This window comes from Chelmon rostratus, chromosome 22 (assembly GCF_017976325.1).
Source record: "Chelmon rostratus isolate fCheRos1 chromosome 22, fCheRos1.pri, whole genome shotgun sequence".
In the NCBI taxonomy this organism is placed as follows: Eukaryota; Metazoa; Chordata; class Actinopteri; order Chaetodontiformes; family Chaetodontidae; genus Chelmon; species Chelmon rostratus.
The window spans coordinates 16,529,025-16,544,699 of record NC_055679.1 but is presented as its reverse complement, the minus strand read 5'-3'; the positions used below and the strand labels follow the sequence as shown (position 1 = coordinate 16,544,699).

The 15,675-nt window shown below is 43.9% G+C and overlaps 1 protein-coding gene across 2 annotated transcripts; it reads right to left on the bottom strand.

Moving 5' to 3' along the window:
• Window positions 1-5,775: 5,775 nt before the first annotated feature.
• On the bottom strand, window positions 5,776-12,125 carry LOC121625790 (zinc finger protein 420-like). 2 transcript variants are annotated; one of them, XM_041964051.1, is made up of 7 exons: window positions 11,999-12,125; window positions 10,253-10,455; window positions 9,681-9,782; window positions 9,484-9,579; window positions 9,210-9,320; window positions 8,829-8,952; window positions 5,776-8,616 (listed from the first exon to the last, which is right to left on the bottom strand). In XM_041964051.1, exons 1-7 carry the CDS (start codon window positions 12,024-12,026, stop codon window positions 6,023-6,025), a joined length of 3,258 nt encoding a protein of 1,085 aa, XP_041819985.1. In that variant the 5' UTR covers window positions 12,027-12,125; the 3' UTR covers window positions 5,776-6,022. The 2 variants fall into 2 exon arrangements, with proteins under 2 accessions (XP_041819985.1, XP_041819986.1); XM_041964052.1 differs by lacking the exons at window positions 10,253-10,455; window positions 11,999-12,125 and having other exon boundaries at window positions 9,663-9,776.
• Between the last annotated feature and the right edge of the window lie 3,550 nt (window positions 12,126-15,675).

Below are 15,675 nucleotides of genomic sequence, written 5' to 3'. Positions count from 1 at the left end.
ATCATAAAGCAGGACACCAGCACGTATCCCAGCATGCTCGGCCGGCGTGCAGGAGCGCATCGCAAGCAAGGTCGGATCCAAAGGGGACCGGGGAGGCTGGAGACACGCAACAGTTAGGGTCGCTGGCAAAGTGGGTCAAAACACAAGCACGATCAAATGTCCCCACATGACACAGACAGGCTGATTCGCACTCATGGTACAGAGGCTACAGAGGCAGCTCGCATCCAAACTCAGTGAGGTCCAACACGAGGGTTGGGGCTCTTGAAGGGGCCGCATGATGAATATGAAGGGGTCACCAGGTGAAATGAAAGAAAAGTTACATTTATTTTTTGGACTTTTGATGAACTTTTGCTTTTTTGTTGTGACATACTCGCTTGTTACCTAATAATGAGTCAAATGAAACGATCTAGGAGGAGAAATTTGTGTCAACTTCTCGCAGCTCATAATCACATAAAAACCTACGACGAAGATTTTTAAGCGAGCATTGCTTCATTATTGACATAAAATTAATCTGCAATACTTCTGATGATAGATTAATCGTTTCTTCGAGCCAAAAATATCTATTATTTATATGTATGTATTAAATATTCTGCTCAATTGTTATACTCAATAGAGTTTATTCTAGCTAAATCTATCAAGAAGGGAAATTCGCTGTGTGTGCTCACAGCTCATAGTCATACGTAACCTGCGACAAAGAGCTGGAGGAGGGTAGCAGTTAATTCAGCCATTAGCCAAAATCTTCAGATGTAGTTGATTTGGCGAGACACCTTTGGTTACCGTGGTAACAACAATTGTCACAATTTGTATTCACTGTCTTAAATACAAATCGTGCCTTGACGCCTCTCGCGGACGGCTGCACGCATGCTTTTGTTGACGAGCTGAAGGCTTTGGCGCCGGCTACAGAATGCTCGTTTGCAGACGGTTGGTGCATTAACGAGCATATCTGCATTCAAAATCTCTGCTCCGTATCAAACATGCAGCTGGACGACCTCAATCTGTGCCCCGACTTATCTCGGCCTGCGGGCAGCTGCTCGGCGGCGAGATGTACGCCAGGCGGCGTCTCCGCTCGCCTCCCCTGGCGGATTGCGTCACCGCCAGAAGCTGCTGATACAACGTGGAATATGATGATGATGCTCCTCTGATTAGAGAGACAAAGCTGCTTTCAGACCAGAGGATGACCTTGTTAGCAGCAGATCAGGGACGTGGTTGGTCACTGATGCCCATAAGCCTCTCTGTCAGTAGCTGATCTTAGATGTGAAATTATCTCATCTTTCACTGCCTCTTCATGTAACCCCCCCCAAAACACACACACACACACACACACACACACACATTATAGCACATAAATGCTTCATCACAGACTTTCCTGTTATCACTGTCGCTGTGGTCTGGCAGTATTGATGATGGGCTCATGCCGTACATCTGCTGATGCAGTGGTAGGAAGGAGAAGGGGGGTGGGGGGGCTGACCTTCCCTTGTTCGCCGCCTCTAATGCCCAGTGCTCCGAACTGTCTTGGTGCCAGGTTTCTCTCCCCCTCCCTCACTCCGACACTCTTTTCTCTTTGGTTGCAAGACTTTTGAACCCCCTGCCCCCCACACCTCCCCCTCTAAACCCCCCCTGCAGCCTCGTCTAAGGAGACGTCCACCCCAGTGAACTCATTGACCAGGGAACGGCTTGTTTTCACTCCCCTCTGGTGTAGGAAGGAGAAAGCGTTCACTGCAAAAAGTGTCCATCTTTGCAAGTCATTTTGATCGGGGGTGAAATTTAAAATCACACACTTATTCCCAATGCACTCCCACTTTTTAAAGGCTTTCTCTCTTGAATTTAGTGCCATTTTACTGATAACAGGCGAGTGATCTGCCTTGCGCACAGAGTTATACTCACAAAAGAAAATTTATGCAACAGCTTTGGCAACGAGCAGAGATATTTCACCACATTTGGACGAAGTTGCTAGCAAAAAGCAATACAAAGATACTTGCAAAGATTGACACTTTTTGCAGTGTTAACAGCATCCCGTCTGGCCTCCGCTGCCAAACAAATGTCCGAGTCAGAAGGATACACAGATACAGACAGCGGTGCAGAATGTAAATGAACGCGAGTGGAGGAAAGTGAGAGGACGGAGGAGGAATCAGAGTGGATGAAGCTTTTGGTTGCGCAAAACCTGCTCGAACACCACGGCGGCGAGGGAGGATGGAGGGCTGTGTGTGAGGCTTGCAGGGCTGGTACCCAAGATGGGAGGGAATGTGTGAGGCTGGGGATATGTGTGGGCAAACACACACACACAGGTTCACATGAGGACACACACACACATGCAAGTGCACATACATACACACAGCTGAGGAGGAGAGCACCATTCTCTTGATTAATCTGAAGGTTTTTCCAGCTCAGTGGGTTGCTCTTCATCAATTGGCTGAAACAAAAAAGCCTTGCAAAAACAGTGAAAGTAGGGTATCTATTGCATTGTGGGGGTGTTTTCTTCTGGGTATTACTTTAACAAGCTTCGGGCATGCACGGGTTCGTGTGTGGCACTGTCGTCCATGCATTCAGAGCAGATATCCCTATGCTGTGCCATACACTGTTCATATGGAAGAAATAAAGGTGCGTCATGGAGCAAAAGCAAGAAATGGGCCGCTTGTTTTGATACTCTGTGTTTCCAGAGTAACTCGCAGGGGTCACAGCGTTTTAGCAAAAAGGCCAGGAAATTCCGTGGTGCCTGTTGATGATCAAAACTTGCTTTTTCAAAAACATCTCTGGGACAGTTTAACCGCTTGCGATCGCCGAGCACCCTGGAAGTGGCGGGATTTTCGTCAGATTGCATGTGCTCACATCAGTTAAAGTAAACTTGGAGGCCGCGTCGTGCATTCGCCGCTGATGAAAACAGCAGAGCCACGCTCTCAGTGTGGAGTCCCAGCTGCACAGGCGCTGGTTGTTATTTACTGTATGTTTCTCTGTTACCAGTCAGATGATGTGATCGTGCTTTGTTCTGTGTGGCTGAACAACAGGGCGGCCAACAAAAAGAGCCTTTTAGGCTCAAGTGGCTGATTGATTGAAGTCTAAACTTAAATGTTTCGACAGCTAAAGCTGCACTAATCAATATTTCTGTAGAAACGAGTCATCAAATGAGATGCAATTTGAAAGGCGCCGCTTGTTGTGACAACAGGCAGCTGTTTTAAGAGAAAAATCTCAGACGAACTTGCTTTACACCACCCGATCACCACCAGCGGGTATTTCCCTCAGGAGTTGGTGGAGACCGAAACAGAGCTAAAAAGAGCGGAAAAATTGGACTCCCGTTCATCAGGTGGACACAAACATGACTCCAAATGATTGTTTAAATGTTTAAACAAGTGTGTAAATAATTGTTTCGCTGCCCCCAAGAGGCCAAAAAGTTATCACAGGTTTAACCAGCTCATCAATAGGTGACATTTTGAAGCTGTACAGATGAATTTTTTTTTCACTTTGGGGCAGAAGAACTGAAGAACCGTCACTTTATAAAACTGTTACTGTTAATGTAACAGAATTAAAGCTCCTTTTAGCTTTGTTTTGGTCTAAAAACAGAAAAACTGCCTGTTTGCTGCAGAATTGGGTAATAATTCTCAGTGAGTCCATTGAATTATTACTATAAAAATATTGGTTGGTGTGGTCCCTAACATCTTTGGCTTGCGACCCCTCGGTCCAAGTTATGGTCTTTGTAGTTCTATGAAAAAGTGACTTTTGTCCCTCCTCATTTTTAATTTCAAGGAATTTACAAAGGCCAGAAAAGGTGAAAGTGCATGAAGAACAAAAATACAGTTTTCTTTCTCATACTTGAAATCATCTTGTGGCCCCTCAGATTCAGGTCGGGTCCCACAGCTGCAGGTGCAACACACAGCGTGGCTCTTAGGGTAAAGACAACCGTCACAGTGGGGGTGTTCTTAAAGGCAACTTGCATCCTTCTTCGTGGAGTGTTTGCATGATTTTGTCCACCCCCTGTGCTTGTGACGCCTCGGTAAGCTCGAGACCTGTCAGAGCCTGCAAAGCATTCCGTCTATTACAAAAACCAGGAATGTTCCACTGAGACGGGAACAAAAACACAAAACAAATACTTGAACAATAGCATGTACAGTAATTGCAGCCTTAATATGTAGTTTCAGTAAACACAAGTAATCCTGGAGGGACAAACCACGGACGAGAGCCAAACATCCAAAAAAGGGCACAGATTTACTTTCTAGTGTCACTGATATTGCAGCGAGCTGTCCGTCCCGTCCAGCTTAAATGTCTCATACTGCAATTAGAGCTGGACGAGGGCCTGTGAAGGATACCTCAGTGCATGCAGGGAAGCGGACTGTTTGTGCTGTTTACTTATCCCATGGCGAGGAGCGGCGTTCGGGGGGCGAGGGCCACCGCTCCCTGGCTCTCGCTCTCGGCTGGCTGGGGAGTGGGTGCGGCGCTCCTCTCTGCCCACCACCTGGCACCGGGGAGGCTATGTCTAGGAAAGAGACCTCTGCCAGGCCTCAATTACGGGGGGAATAATCCAGGACACACTGAAGCAATTACAGCCCCGTATAAATCAATATGCTTTGGGTTAAAAAGTGATCTGCTCCCAACACTCTGGAGAGGCTCTGACTCAGTCGACCTTTGATTTTTCTGAGGGATGGGAGCAGTTTCTCTGGAACTGGGCAGGGATGCTGCTCTGGCTGCTGCGGTTTAAACTGTCACTCAGGCTGATTACCCGGTCAGGTGACACACACACACACAGTGAGGAAGAGCGCGGGATTAATATTGATTTGCAGTTATTGAAGCTGTGTAAACAATTTATTCTGCATGAAGCGAAAGGCTGCATAAACAAACAAGCGTCGGCAAATGACAGCGTAAACACGTCTTTATGTGTGCTATACTTTCAGCATTTACTGAGAATTGAGGTGTGGGTGCTAAAGATGGATAAACTCTGTAATATTTATGCGTTTGGAGGCTTGCAGAGTCATGAGTCTGCAACACAAGCTGCGGCAGCAGGGGGCAAGACTGACAGCTGCTGTCTATTATCACGACTATGCTGCCATCTTGTGGTTGAAGAAGATTACTGCCAAAACACTGGACAGCAGCGCTGCACTGTGGTTACACCAGGAGCAACTTCTGACAACATGTGAGATTTACCTGAAGCATTCACACTCCAATATGTTTTGCTTTGTGTTTCTTCACTTGATGTTCAAGCTTCTCTGGAAGTCTCTTCACACTTTCATCTGATGAAGAGGCGAAGTTTCTTTCTGCTCATCTTGTGTTTGTACGAATGACTTTACTTGACATCACAAGTAGTTTGGAAACCAGTCGTGGTTCAAAATTACACAAGAGAGATTTCATAAACCTTCAGTATTCACATTATTCATTAATTCTGGATTATTCAGTGAAAGATAATAAGATTTTAGTGATTTTCAACAAGGTGTTTGGAACGTTGCCAAAATAGAAAATCAATTAAAGCAAAGCATAAAACCTGTCTGAAGGGGAAATTTAATGTTTAATTATAAGATTCAATGTGATATAAAATATGGTGAATATATTACAGGTTATCAGTCTTATTTTCAGTTAACTTTTAATCTCTACTTCATGACTATAATATTGTGCTTTGGATTATTTGGAAGAAGGAGATTAAAATGATTTTATTGTTTATTAATCCGTTGATTAAGATTCAGCTAATAGTGTACTAACCAGGTCTTATCAAACAATGAAAAATGTCCTGGGTGAGGTCCCTCAGGTAATCAATATAAGTAAGCAGTGTATAAATGAAGGGAACAAGAATTACATTCAAGATAGATTTATTTCAAAAAGCAGAAATGATTCATTGTCTTTAAATATATACATCAACCTCATAGATCATCAATATGCTTTATGGAACATGTGAATCAACACAGTAAAGCAACAAGGAAGGAAAAGAGCACCAGCTTACAAATTGGTCGAAATCAAATAACAAAGAGCAACTTAAGAATTAAGAAATTAAGTGCTTTTTGGTGACCATGAATCCAGCTCAGACCTCAACTCCTCAGAAGGATTTCTACTGAAACGCTATTCTCACCTCGTCAGGGAACGACGGCTCGGTCTTCACGTTGTGAGTGACAGAATGTTCCCAGAGGGTTTTTTTATGGAGGAACGGTAACCCGCAGTCCTCACATATGTAGCTCTTTGGCTTCCCGGTATGAGTCCGCCTGTGTTTCTTCATGTGATACGACAACCTGAAGCCTTTATCGCATATGTCACATTTAAATGGCTTCTCTCCTGTGTGGATGCGCATGTGCGACTTCAAATACCCCGACTGGATGAAGGCCTTTCCGCACTCTTCGCACTTGTACGGGCGCTCCCCGGTGTGATACCTGTTGTGGAGCCTGAGCTCGTTGGCGGTCAGGAAGGTCTTGCCGCAGACTGTACACTGGTGCGGCCTCTCGCCCGTGTGGATGAGCTCGTGCCTCTTCAGGGACGTCTCCTTCATGAACTGCTTGCCGCAGCTGTTGCAGGGATACCTGACGCCGATGTGGACTTGCTCGACGTGGTTGGTCAGCTGCAGCTTGGTGCGGTAGGCCATGTCGCACTGCGTGCAGGCCCAGGGTCTCGCCTCGGAGTGGGTTCCCATGTGCACCGTGAGCTCCGAGGCCGAGCGGTAGCACTTCCCGCACTGCCAGCACAGGAAGGGCTTCTCCCCGGTGTGCTTCCTCTGATGAACCGTCAGACAGTTGGAGGACCTGAACTTCTCCGGGCACATGTTGCAGATGTACGGGAACTCTCCTTTGTGGATTCTCTGGTGGATGGCGAGGTAGGACAGCTGCATGAAGGTTTTGTCACATTGTGCGCACGGATAGGGTCCCGTGAAGTTGTGCTGCTTCTCGTAATGCTCCCTCAAGCGTCTCAGTAAAGTGAACGTCTTGTCACACATTGTGCACTGCATCGGCCTGTGCATGAGTTTGTGCCTCTCAAAAGCGGGCTCGTTAGCGAGTATCTTGCCGCACTCTTTGCAGTAGAGCGGATCGTGAATCCTCTGGTGCACTTTGAGCATGGTCATGCTCTTAAACTCTTTCCCACAGTCGTCACATTTCATGACCTCACTCACCTCCACTTTGCAAACGTTTTCTTGGTGCTCCTTCAAAGCGGACGGGTACTCAAAGTGTTTGCCGCAGTTTGAACACCACACAGGTATTTTCAGAGGCGGCCCCTGCTGGTGGTCGGCGCCGGCTACGTCGCCCTGGCTGGGCCCCGCTCTCGGCTCCTTTTTCCACGAGAATCGGGTGATTTTCTTATGACAAATTGCATAAATCTGGTGTCTTTTCAGCCCGTGCATGTGCTTAAAACGCTTCTTGCAGTGGATGCAGTGATAGGGCCGGTCCTCTGTGTGACACTGAATGTGCCTGTTCAGTGTTTTGATGCTGTCGAACCCCCTAGCACAGACAGGGCACACTTTAAGGCCCTTTTTGTTGACTTTTTTCACAGGTGAGGTTGGCGACTCCTCAGAATTATCAGCTGCATCCGGAGTATTTTCCTTTTTACCTGCATCACTACAGTTCTGAGTATCAGCTTCAGCCAGAATCTGCTCCACCGTCTTGCTCTGCTCCTCTCTGATCCCCTCGTGGCCGTGAATAATCTGATGCTTCTTCAGCGTGTCCTTGTACTTGAAGCCTTTCTCACAAGTGATGCAAATAAAGGGCCGCTCTTCCGTGTGAGATCGTAAATGCTTTGCGATGTCTGCAGAGCAGGGTAAGATCCTGCTGCAGATGGGACAGACTTTGCCCTCCGTCGACCCCTCTGATGGCGGCTGTGGAGTTGAGCGCTGCATCTCTCTCCTCTTTGGCCTTTTCAGCTCTCTGCTCTTGCAAATCTCCTTCTGGTGTCTCTTTAAAACATAAGGGTTCTTAAACTTCTTCTCGCAGAAAGAACAGTTATACGGGCGGTCCTCCGAGTGGGACTTCATGTGCCGCTCCATGTCGACTCGACGGGCGAAATACTTCCCACACAGGAGGCAGTTTTTGTTTTCTGCCATCTCAGAAGTGCACGGATCTCCTGAGTCGTCACCTTTAGTGCTGTCACCCATCTCGTCCTTCTCATGAACGCGCATGTTGTGCCGCTTCATGTCGTAATGGTCCCTGAATCGTTTGTCACAGTTGGCGCACTTGTACTTGAGATCTCGATTGGCAGAGTGAGTTTCCTGGTGTCGTCTCATGGCCGCGGCTCGCAGGAAGATCTTATTGCACACAGGACACGTTTTGTTATTGGGGTATTTCTTCCTTTGCCTCTTAGCTGTCGAGTCTTTGTTTTCTTTTAAAACTTTTCTCTTCAGCTGGAGCCTTTTGCTTTGCTTCAGCGGTTGGAAAGCTGCTGGCTTCAGGGCGTCACCGACATCCTCTCCAGCAGCCTCCTCCATGTTTACCTCATTTTCTTCGTGATCGTCAGGCTCAACCAAACCTGGCGGCTCTTCGATCTGTATGTAGTCCAACAGCGTCACGGTTTCACCCTCCACCTGGACGGTCATACAACCCTGCATCTGCTCTGATGGAGGCTGTAACTGGATTTGGTCTGCGTCAATTACAACCTTCTCCAGCTGAGGGAGGGACAGCGAAGAGAGGATGCAATTCCCAAAGGAAGAAGGAATGGTCTGAGTTTCATCTGTGGGAGAAAAAGAGCATCCCATTAGCATTATGGTTAGCGGCTATAAACAAAAATGTACAATCTAATTTTAACCCCAACCCGATATAAGAAAGTAGCCTGGTCCTCACTGACAAGAAGAGGACTTTGCACCATATAAATGGAAAGAATTACAAAGGACACGAAAGTCTCATCTCATTGAATGCAGGTTATCACACTGTGACATGACTCACCAGATAAGTCGAAATGTCCAAGTGTTGAGTGGTGCAGGAGCACAGTTTTCAGGTAGCGAGGGTCAGGAACAGAGTGCACACACTCCTCCAGGGCAGAGGGGACGGCACTGAGCATGGACGCAGTCTGGAAAGAGAAAGGAGAGAAGTTAAAAAACGAAAAACTGAGCCGAAGACACACAGTGAACACATTTCTGTTTAACTGTGAACCATTTTTGTTTATTTACAGACTTTTTAAGTGATTATAATACAACATTTAAAAAGTTCATATTAATGGATTTGGGGGATGTAAACAGAAAGTATAAAAGCAGGATTTGGAGAATAGAAGAAACAAGCTACACGACTGATGACAAAAAGGTCAGTTTCCCACACTGGTTCCAGTACCTGCTGAAGGTCTGGTACTGGGAGCAGCTTCTCCAGTCTGGACAGGAAATCCAGCATTAGCACCTGCAGAGCGCTCTCATATTCAGGCCCAAAATCTGTAGGAAAAACATCCTGGAACAGAAAAATCACCATTTACAGTTTAATGCTCAAATACCCCACAACCACTGCGTGTCATATATTCTGCTGCAGTCAAGATTGCTTCAGGAGTATGAAGACAGACATCACTTAAACACCAAGAGTTTAACACATATATTCAAAGACACAAAGCGAAAACCTGGAAAAACTTCTCCTTCTCTTCAGCATCTTTCAGCAGCATTTCCACCTGATCCACAAAGTTTGATTCCGGAAACTCGACCTCTGCAAAACACGGCTGGAACAAAAACATGCACAGATGTAGTTTGAGATGAGAAAAGCGAGAATTTGATGGAAAACGCGACCACAGTGCTGACCTACATGTCACATGACGCTAACCTGTGCTGCCCACGTGGATATGAGGGCCTTGATCCGCTCCAGGTGCATCTCGACGGTTTCTGTATCGGCTATCTGCTCGGCCCGACACAATTCAAGAACCACCTGCAACAAAAAACGGTTTCAGCTCAGGCTAAATACAACTGACAGAACAGCACCTGGAAATGTTATTCAGTGACAGCTCACTCAAAAGATTCAGCACAGGAAAATTAAAATCATGAATAACTCTTTTCAGATGAGACATACAGGGTGCTTTGGAGGTGATGCTGACATTTTCTGTCTAAGAAATATTAAACCCCTCCATCAGCTGCACCTTTACCGCCTGTCAGGCAATAATTTAGCTTTTTATTGTTTAGATGTTGTGAATTTTGAGGTGATATTGGTATGATTAAACTCATCACCAGCTGATTCAAGAGGAGTGCTTGAATGCACAACAGGATTTTACACTTTGACAGCTAAACATCTGCTTGAGAGAAACCAAACGGCTGGTGACACTTTACACACTGTGCTTCCTTATTAAACCAGCAAATATCTTCACTCAACACTCCACAAAAACATCTTACAGTCTCACTCACCCGCGCTCTGAGTCCCAGGAGGAGCTGAGCTTTCTGATCTGCATTCAAAAGCTCAGGTACAATCTCTGAAACTGTGCTGATGAACTCCTCCACCATCCCATAATCCTGCACGTTGCCCCTCTGGACGACCTGCCACATGGCCGCAGACACCAGGCGCAAAGGAGGTATGAAGAGGCGAAGAGACGGCAGCAGAAGAGGAGACTCTGGAAAATAATTTACAGTCTCAGAATCTCTGAATACGTGTCATCACAGCGGTTTGCTTGATTCTGGCCTTTTATTAAAAATACATAACACATAAAAAAAAACACACAAATCACCACATTGGTGCCAGCAAAGATGCTTCATTTAAAATAAAACCACTTCAACGATAAATCACTTATTTTACAGGACTTCCACAATAAGCAGAATTTTGGCCCCAGGGCCAAAAAAGAGCTGTGGGACCCAATCAGCCCATGGACAGAATATTAACTGACAACTATCTTAGTCATCAATTAATTATTTAATCAATTTTCGGGTAAATAGATGGTGAAGTAAAATCATTTTCCATTTGGCCTCTGGAACCAATACATCTTTAAAATGTATTGTTTTATCCAAATGTGAATACACGCTGGTTGTCTTAGGCTTTTATGATAATAAAAATATTCTGCTACTGGACTGTTGATTGGACAAAACCTATGATTTCAATATGTTAACTTGGGTTTGAGAAATTGTTAAAGCAATCAAGGACAGAACACACAGCTAATTACTTACAGCAGTTTAATTATATATTTACCTACAAACTACATGACCCCAGGTTTAACATAATTAACTATTGTGTGGTAAACCAAATACATGCACATTTATTTAGGAATAACAACGATTTAATAGCAACATCTAGTGAAACACTGACAGTCATAAAAGTGTTTGTTTATTTACAGGTTATTAATTGGCTATTCTTGCCATTTAGCGACATTTTCCAACTTATTTCCAGACAAAACTATCCCAGACTTGCTTTTAATAAATTATACTACAACAGGTAACTGACCCTCGGACCTTTGGGGTCCCAGCTGGGTGTATGGGTCCGGGTCAGTCACCCCGCTGCACTGCAACGGGCCCCCAGCTGGGCCTGGTTGCCTTCATGGACTGGCAACTGTGTCGTAATTGCGACTCACGGCACAGGAGCACCCCATCAAAGTGGTAAATATGGCTGCGGTAGTCGTGACTTTCTGTGCTACCTAAGTAGCTGAAATGATAAAGGCGATGGAGTTTTTTTCGGTGAAACACTGGTGTTCTGCCTGGCTTTTTATGCAATTAGATTAGTGGCTGTGTGTTTTATTTTAACGCGTGCTCGACTTTCCGGTACGTTAGTTTGTTTTTAGCCACTAGCTATACAGTTTTAGCGTTAGTTGACGCCCCCAAAGGCAGCATCTGTCAACCGTCACAGAGCTAATTTTTAGTTGCTAACTATCGCTAACCTGGGCCGTCAGTCAGCTAGCTAACTGCCATCTGTTACATTCACACGTTTCTGCTACGCTACAGTGTAAGTATGGATTAAATAGCTAGCTAGCTAGCTAATAGCTAGCTTAGCTGACGTGAGCTCCTTCCGATAACTATCGTACACATCAGCCGGCTGGCGCTGTAACATAGCACAAAGCCACCGCCATCTCAGAGCGGGGTACGCCATGTTCAAAATCGGGCGCACACAATCCAAAAGAAAACCTGATAACTCGCAAATGGTGATACATGTTTGAGTTCTCATTGGCTTACCGTTTTCAGTGCGGTGTGGGCTCTCCATTTTACCTCGGAAAGTATTCGATTAGATAAGCAAATTAACTCGGGGTTGTTGTGAGTGGATGTCCGCCCGACCCTGCGGTGCAAGTTGGCGGGGAGGAAGGGCGGCTCGATTTTTTCTTCTTCTTCTTCTTCACCTCCTTTCTGTTTATCCTTCTTCTTCTTTCGAGTCTTTTGGCGCTCGGCATCCATAGGTGTTGCATTACCGCCACCTATTGGATTGCGGCAGGCTTGACAACTATTAGCACTTTGACTGGGAAGTGAAAATCTTTTATCCTACCGTTAATATTATAGTGAGGGCAACTTTAATATGACCCCACATGAGTAGAAGGAGTGTTTTCACAGCCAAACTGACATATTCCAACTGTCAGTTTGTTTGATATTGTAACTTATGTCAAATATATTTTGTCATTGTGCTAAAAAAAATGGCTCCACTGACTAGTGTGCTCTGTTTTTGCTGATTCAGTTCATTACAGGAAAAAGGCCTCATCTTCGTCCATCAAATGTTCTCATCAGGAGACTAAACAGACCAACCTTTAGCAACACGATGTATGGTACCGTATGGTAATATATGTTGTTACAGCCTATTACCACCTGTATTTACATCTGAACTACTATTAGGTAAAATTACCCCATTAAAGACTAATGATTTATTGTGGTGTTAGGAAACTGACAAGATAATTCCCAATGGCCGAACTGTAAACCGGATTTATCTCTTTGTATATATAAATAAACAACTATAATTGAACTTTCATGAAGGGATGGTGGAGGAAGGAATCCCCTCCACAAAGGAATCAGAGCCAGACTCTCCTCCAGACTTTTTATGACCTTGTATTTCTTCATCAGTCTGACTGCAGACAGTCCACCGGCTTTGTGAGGGAGCTGTCAGGACTTTTAGTACCTTGAGTCATTTTCTTGGTCGAACTAAAGGGATCGATAAAACACCCTGGAGCTGGGCCGTGGCCAGATTTGTCACATTTTTATTCAGGGGATGCTGCAGTGTCCTTGTTACAGAATTATTTGCAACATCGTTAGATAAGAAAACCCTCACAGTTGTTTACATAACATTAAGTACATAAATAATCAAAGTAGAAGCCTTTGAAATGATAAAATGTTTCTCAACTATCAGCTATCACACCTGTTGTAATGCTATTATTGAATTAACCTTCTACTTGTAAGGACAAGTGGGGATTTTTTAAAATAATGTTAACATCCCTTGAAAAGACCAAAACCAACAACTGACAAATGAAACCATACATGTGACCCATTCTTAGAGATTTACATGATTTACAGGACGTGTCCTGGACAGGAATTCGGAAAGTTTTGGACTAATGAACTATTGGTTTTGGCCTTCTCATGGAATTTGTTAAGAAACTGAAAATACAGAATATCTCCAGCCTTATCCTTAATTCCGATCTTAATGTGGTTTATATCTTCCTCAGAAATCATTGCACATATTAGGCATTCCTGCTCGTACTGGAGCGTTAGCCATTCGTAGGTAAACCTTCTAAAAAATAAGCTGTTTCCATAATGAGTGCTTTTATTTAAATGTTCAACCATATACATCATTAATGTTGAGGCTTTATGTCCAGGATCACATGTTACTGAGCCATCAATTGCCACATAACACATTATGCTAATGGTTGTATTAGCCTTTATGCTAGCACCTTCGTCTTTTACACCTCAGCTTTTACAGTAAAACCGAAAACTTGAAGCAGCACAAATCTCTTTCAGTGTGTATTTGCTCGTATATTTCTTGTATATTAGCCTAACTTGTGAATGTTAGAAGTGGAATGGGCAAACAATTAGGTTTAGTTAGCTAGCTTACGAACTAGCTAACGGGCAGAAAACACTGTAGCACGTAGAAATAGTAAAGAAACTGTACTGACACTAACACAAGACTTACAGCCATGCTAGCTGCTTTGTGAGCTTCTAATGTTCATGGTAAATAAATAAATAGATAAAACAAAATTTGTATTTGATCTGGAGACGGTGTGTCAGAATCAAAAAATCTCACTCAAATTATTAGCAAAAATGCTTCTTAAAAGTGAATAATCTTGCTTACTTCCAGTTACTACACAAGAAATGAACCATTCTTTTAATATTCACGTATTATTCACCATTAAATTCACTATTTCATTGTTGCCTGTTAGCATGCTAACATTTGCTAACATGCCCCATCCATGGATGTCCAAAAGAAGTCAATATCCCATTGGCCCGTCCAGAAAAGTAGTCTTTTTAATGTTTTCTGGACCACTTTTTCTTTTAATCTCAAGTTCATGGTTATAGATTGTTTTTTTTACTTTTGAGGTATTTTGCTAGTTTAATCTCAGCAGAAAAAAAATAGCGTTTCAGTTAGTTGTACAGTTAATTTTCTTCTCTTCATTTTAGCCGTGCTCAGACTTTTCCACTGGTTTTAAACTAAGGCATCAGACAACAGAGGAGCAGAAGTGGAGCTGGAACTGAAGGATCCTGCACTTTTATAGAAAGATCAACAGGTGCAGACACTGCCCCAATCAACACAGGTGTGAGTCCTTAAACTAATGAACAAAGACATCAATGAACAAAGAAGTCACAGAAAAGAAAAAAAAAATGCTCCCATACAAGAAAAGGTGCTTAAACAAATTAGCGAAATTATTGCACAAGCAGTCATTTGCTCAGATTGATGTTGCTGCATCCAAAACTTCTGTAACTGTAAGGTTGGATAACTTTTTAATGTTTTCGGGACCACTTTTTGCTCAGTGGGTCACAGTGACACAAACACAAAGGCTGTAGCTGGAAGTGGTGGGAATGTCAATAATTCTCAGTGTATTTGGTCATAAAGTTTTGGACTTGGCTCTGGGTGTAGTGACTAAAAGCACGAAAGAAATAAAGCAAAAAGTGACTTTCAAACATTTTAAACTCTGGTCGTTTATTAGCTGTCCACAAAAGCATGTCATGGAACCACAGAAACTGCAGCACGAGTGTAACATTCCTGTTTGTTGTTATACTCCACCACATCCCTGCTTCTCACACCATGTATAATTTATATTTCATATATATATATTTTGTACAATATACATGTTCTCATCAAAGGAAAAATAATAGCAAAAGTTCGTCCCCCCCTCGGTTTGGAAATCTAGTGAACATCCCATGCATGTTTCCACTGCGTCTAGGAGAAATGTTGTTTATTACCAGGAACAAATACGCAGGCAAATAAATGCTCAGACAAATTAAGGGGAGAGTCTCGTTAGACAAAGCTGGTGTACAGAGCACATTCTCAACAACATTAAACAAGAAGAGCCATGCGGACCGACGTTTACTCTACGGCTTTGACCCGGTTTGGAATCAAAAGCGCCAGTACAGGGGCAAGCTAAAGTTAGCCTTTTGCTAATGGCATAACATTAAGACTAATAGAAGAACAGAGATAAGCTCGAAGTCTTTTGGCTTACTCTCGTATCCTAAAGCCATGTTCAGCTGCTGCTGGATCACAATAAGACTTAAACTTAAGCTCACTGTTAGATACTAATGCTTCTGAGTGTGTGTGAGGCTACAGTACCACTGGCACAAAAAGTGCTTGACATCATTATGAACCTTTTTACCTCTATGGAGACAAAATGGTTTGCATCTTTAAGTTACATTTCACCCTTAAATAGGAAGTTTCAATTCAAATG

Bases quoted from the DNA above. Each gene is read 5' to 3' on its own strand.
- LOC121625790 (XM_041964051.1), bottom strand. From the start codon at position 12,026: ATGGAGAGCCCACACCGCACTGAAAACG. The intron at 9,321-9,483 runs GTTTTCGCTTTG...TTTCTGTTCCAG, and splicing joins AGAAGGAGAAGTTTTTCCAG to GATGTTTTTCCTACAGATTT. The intron at 8,953-9,209 runs GTACTGGAACCA...TTCTCTTTCCAG, and splicing joins CAGTACCAGACCTTCAGCAG to ACTGCGTCCATGCTCAGTGC.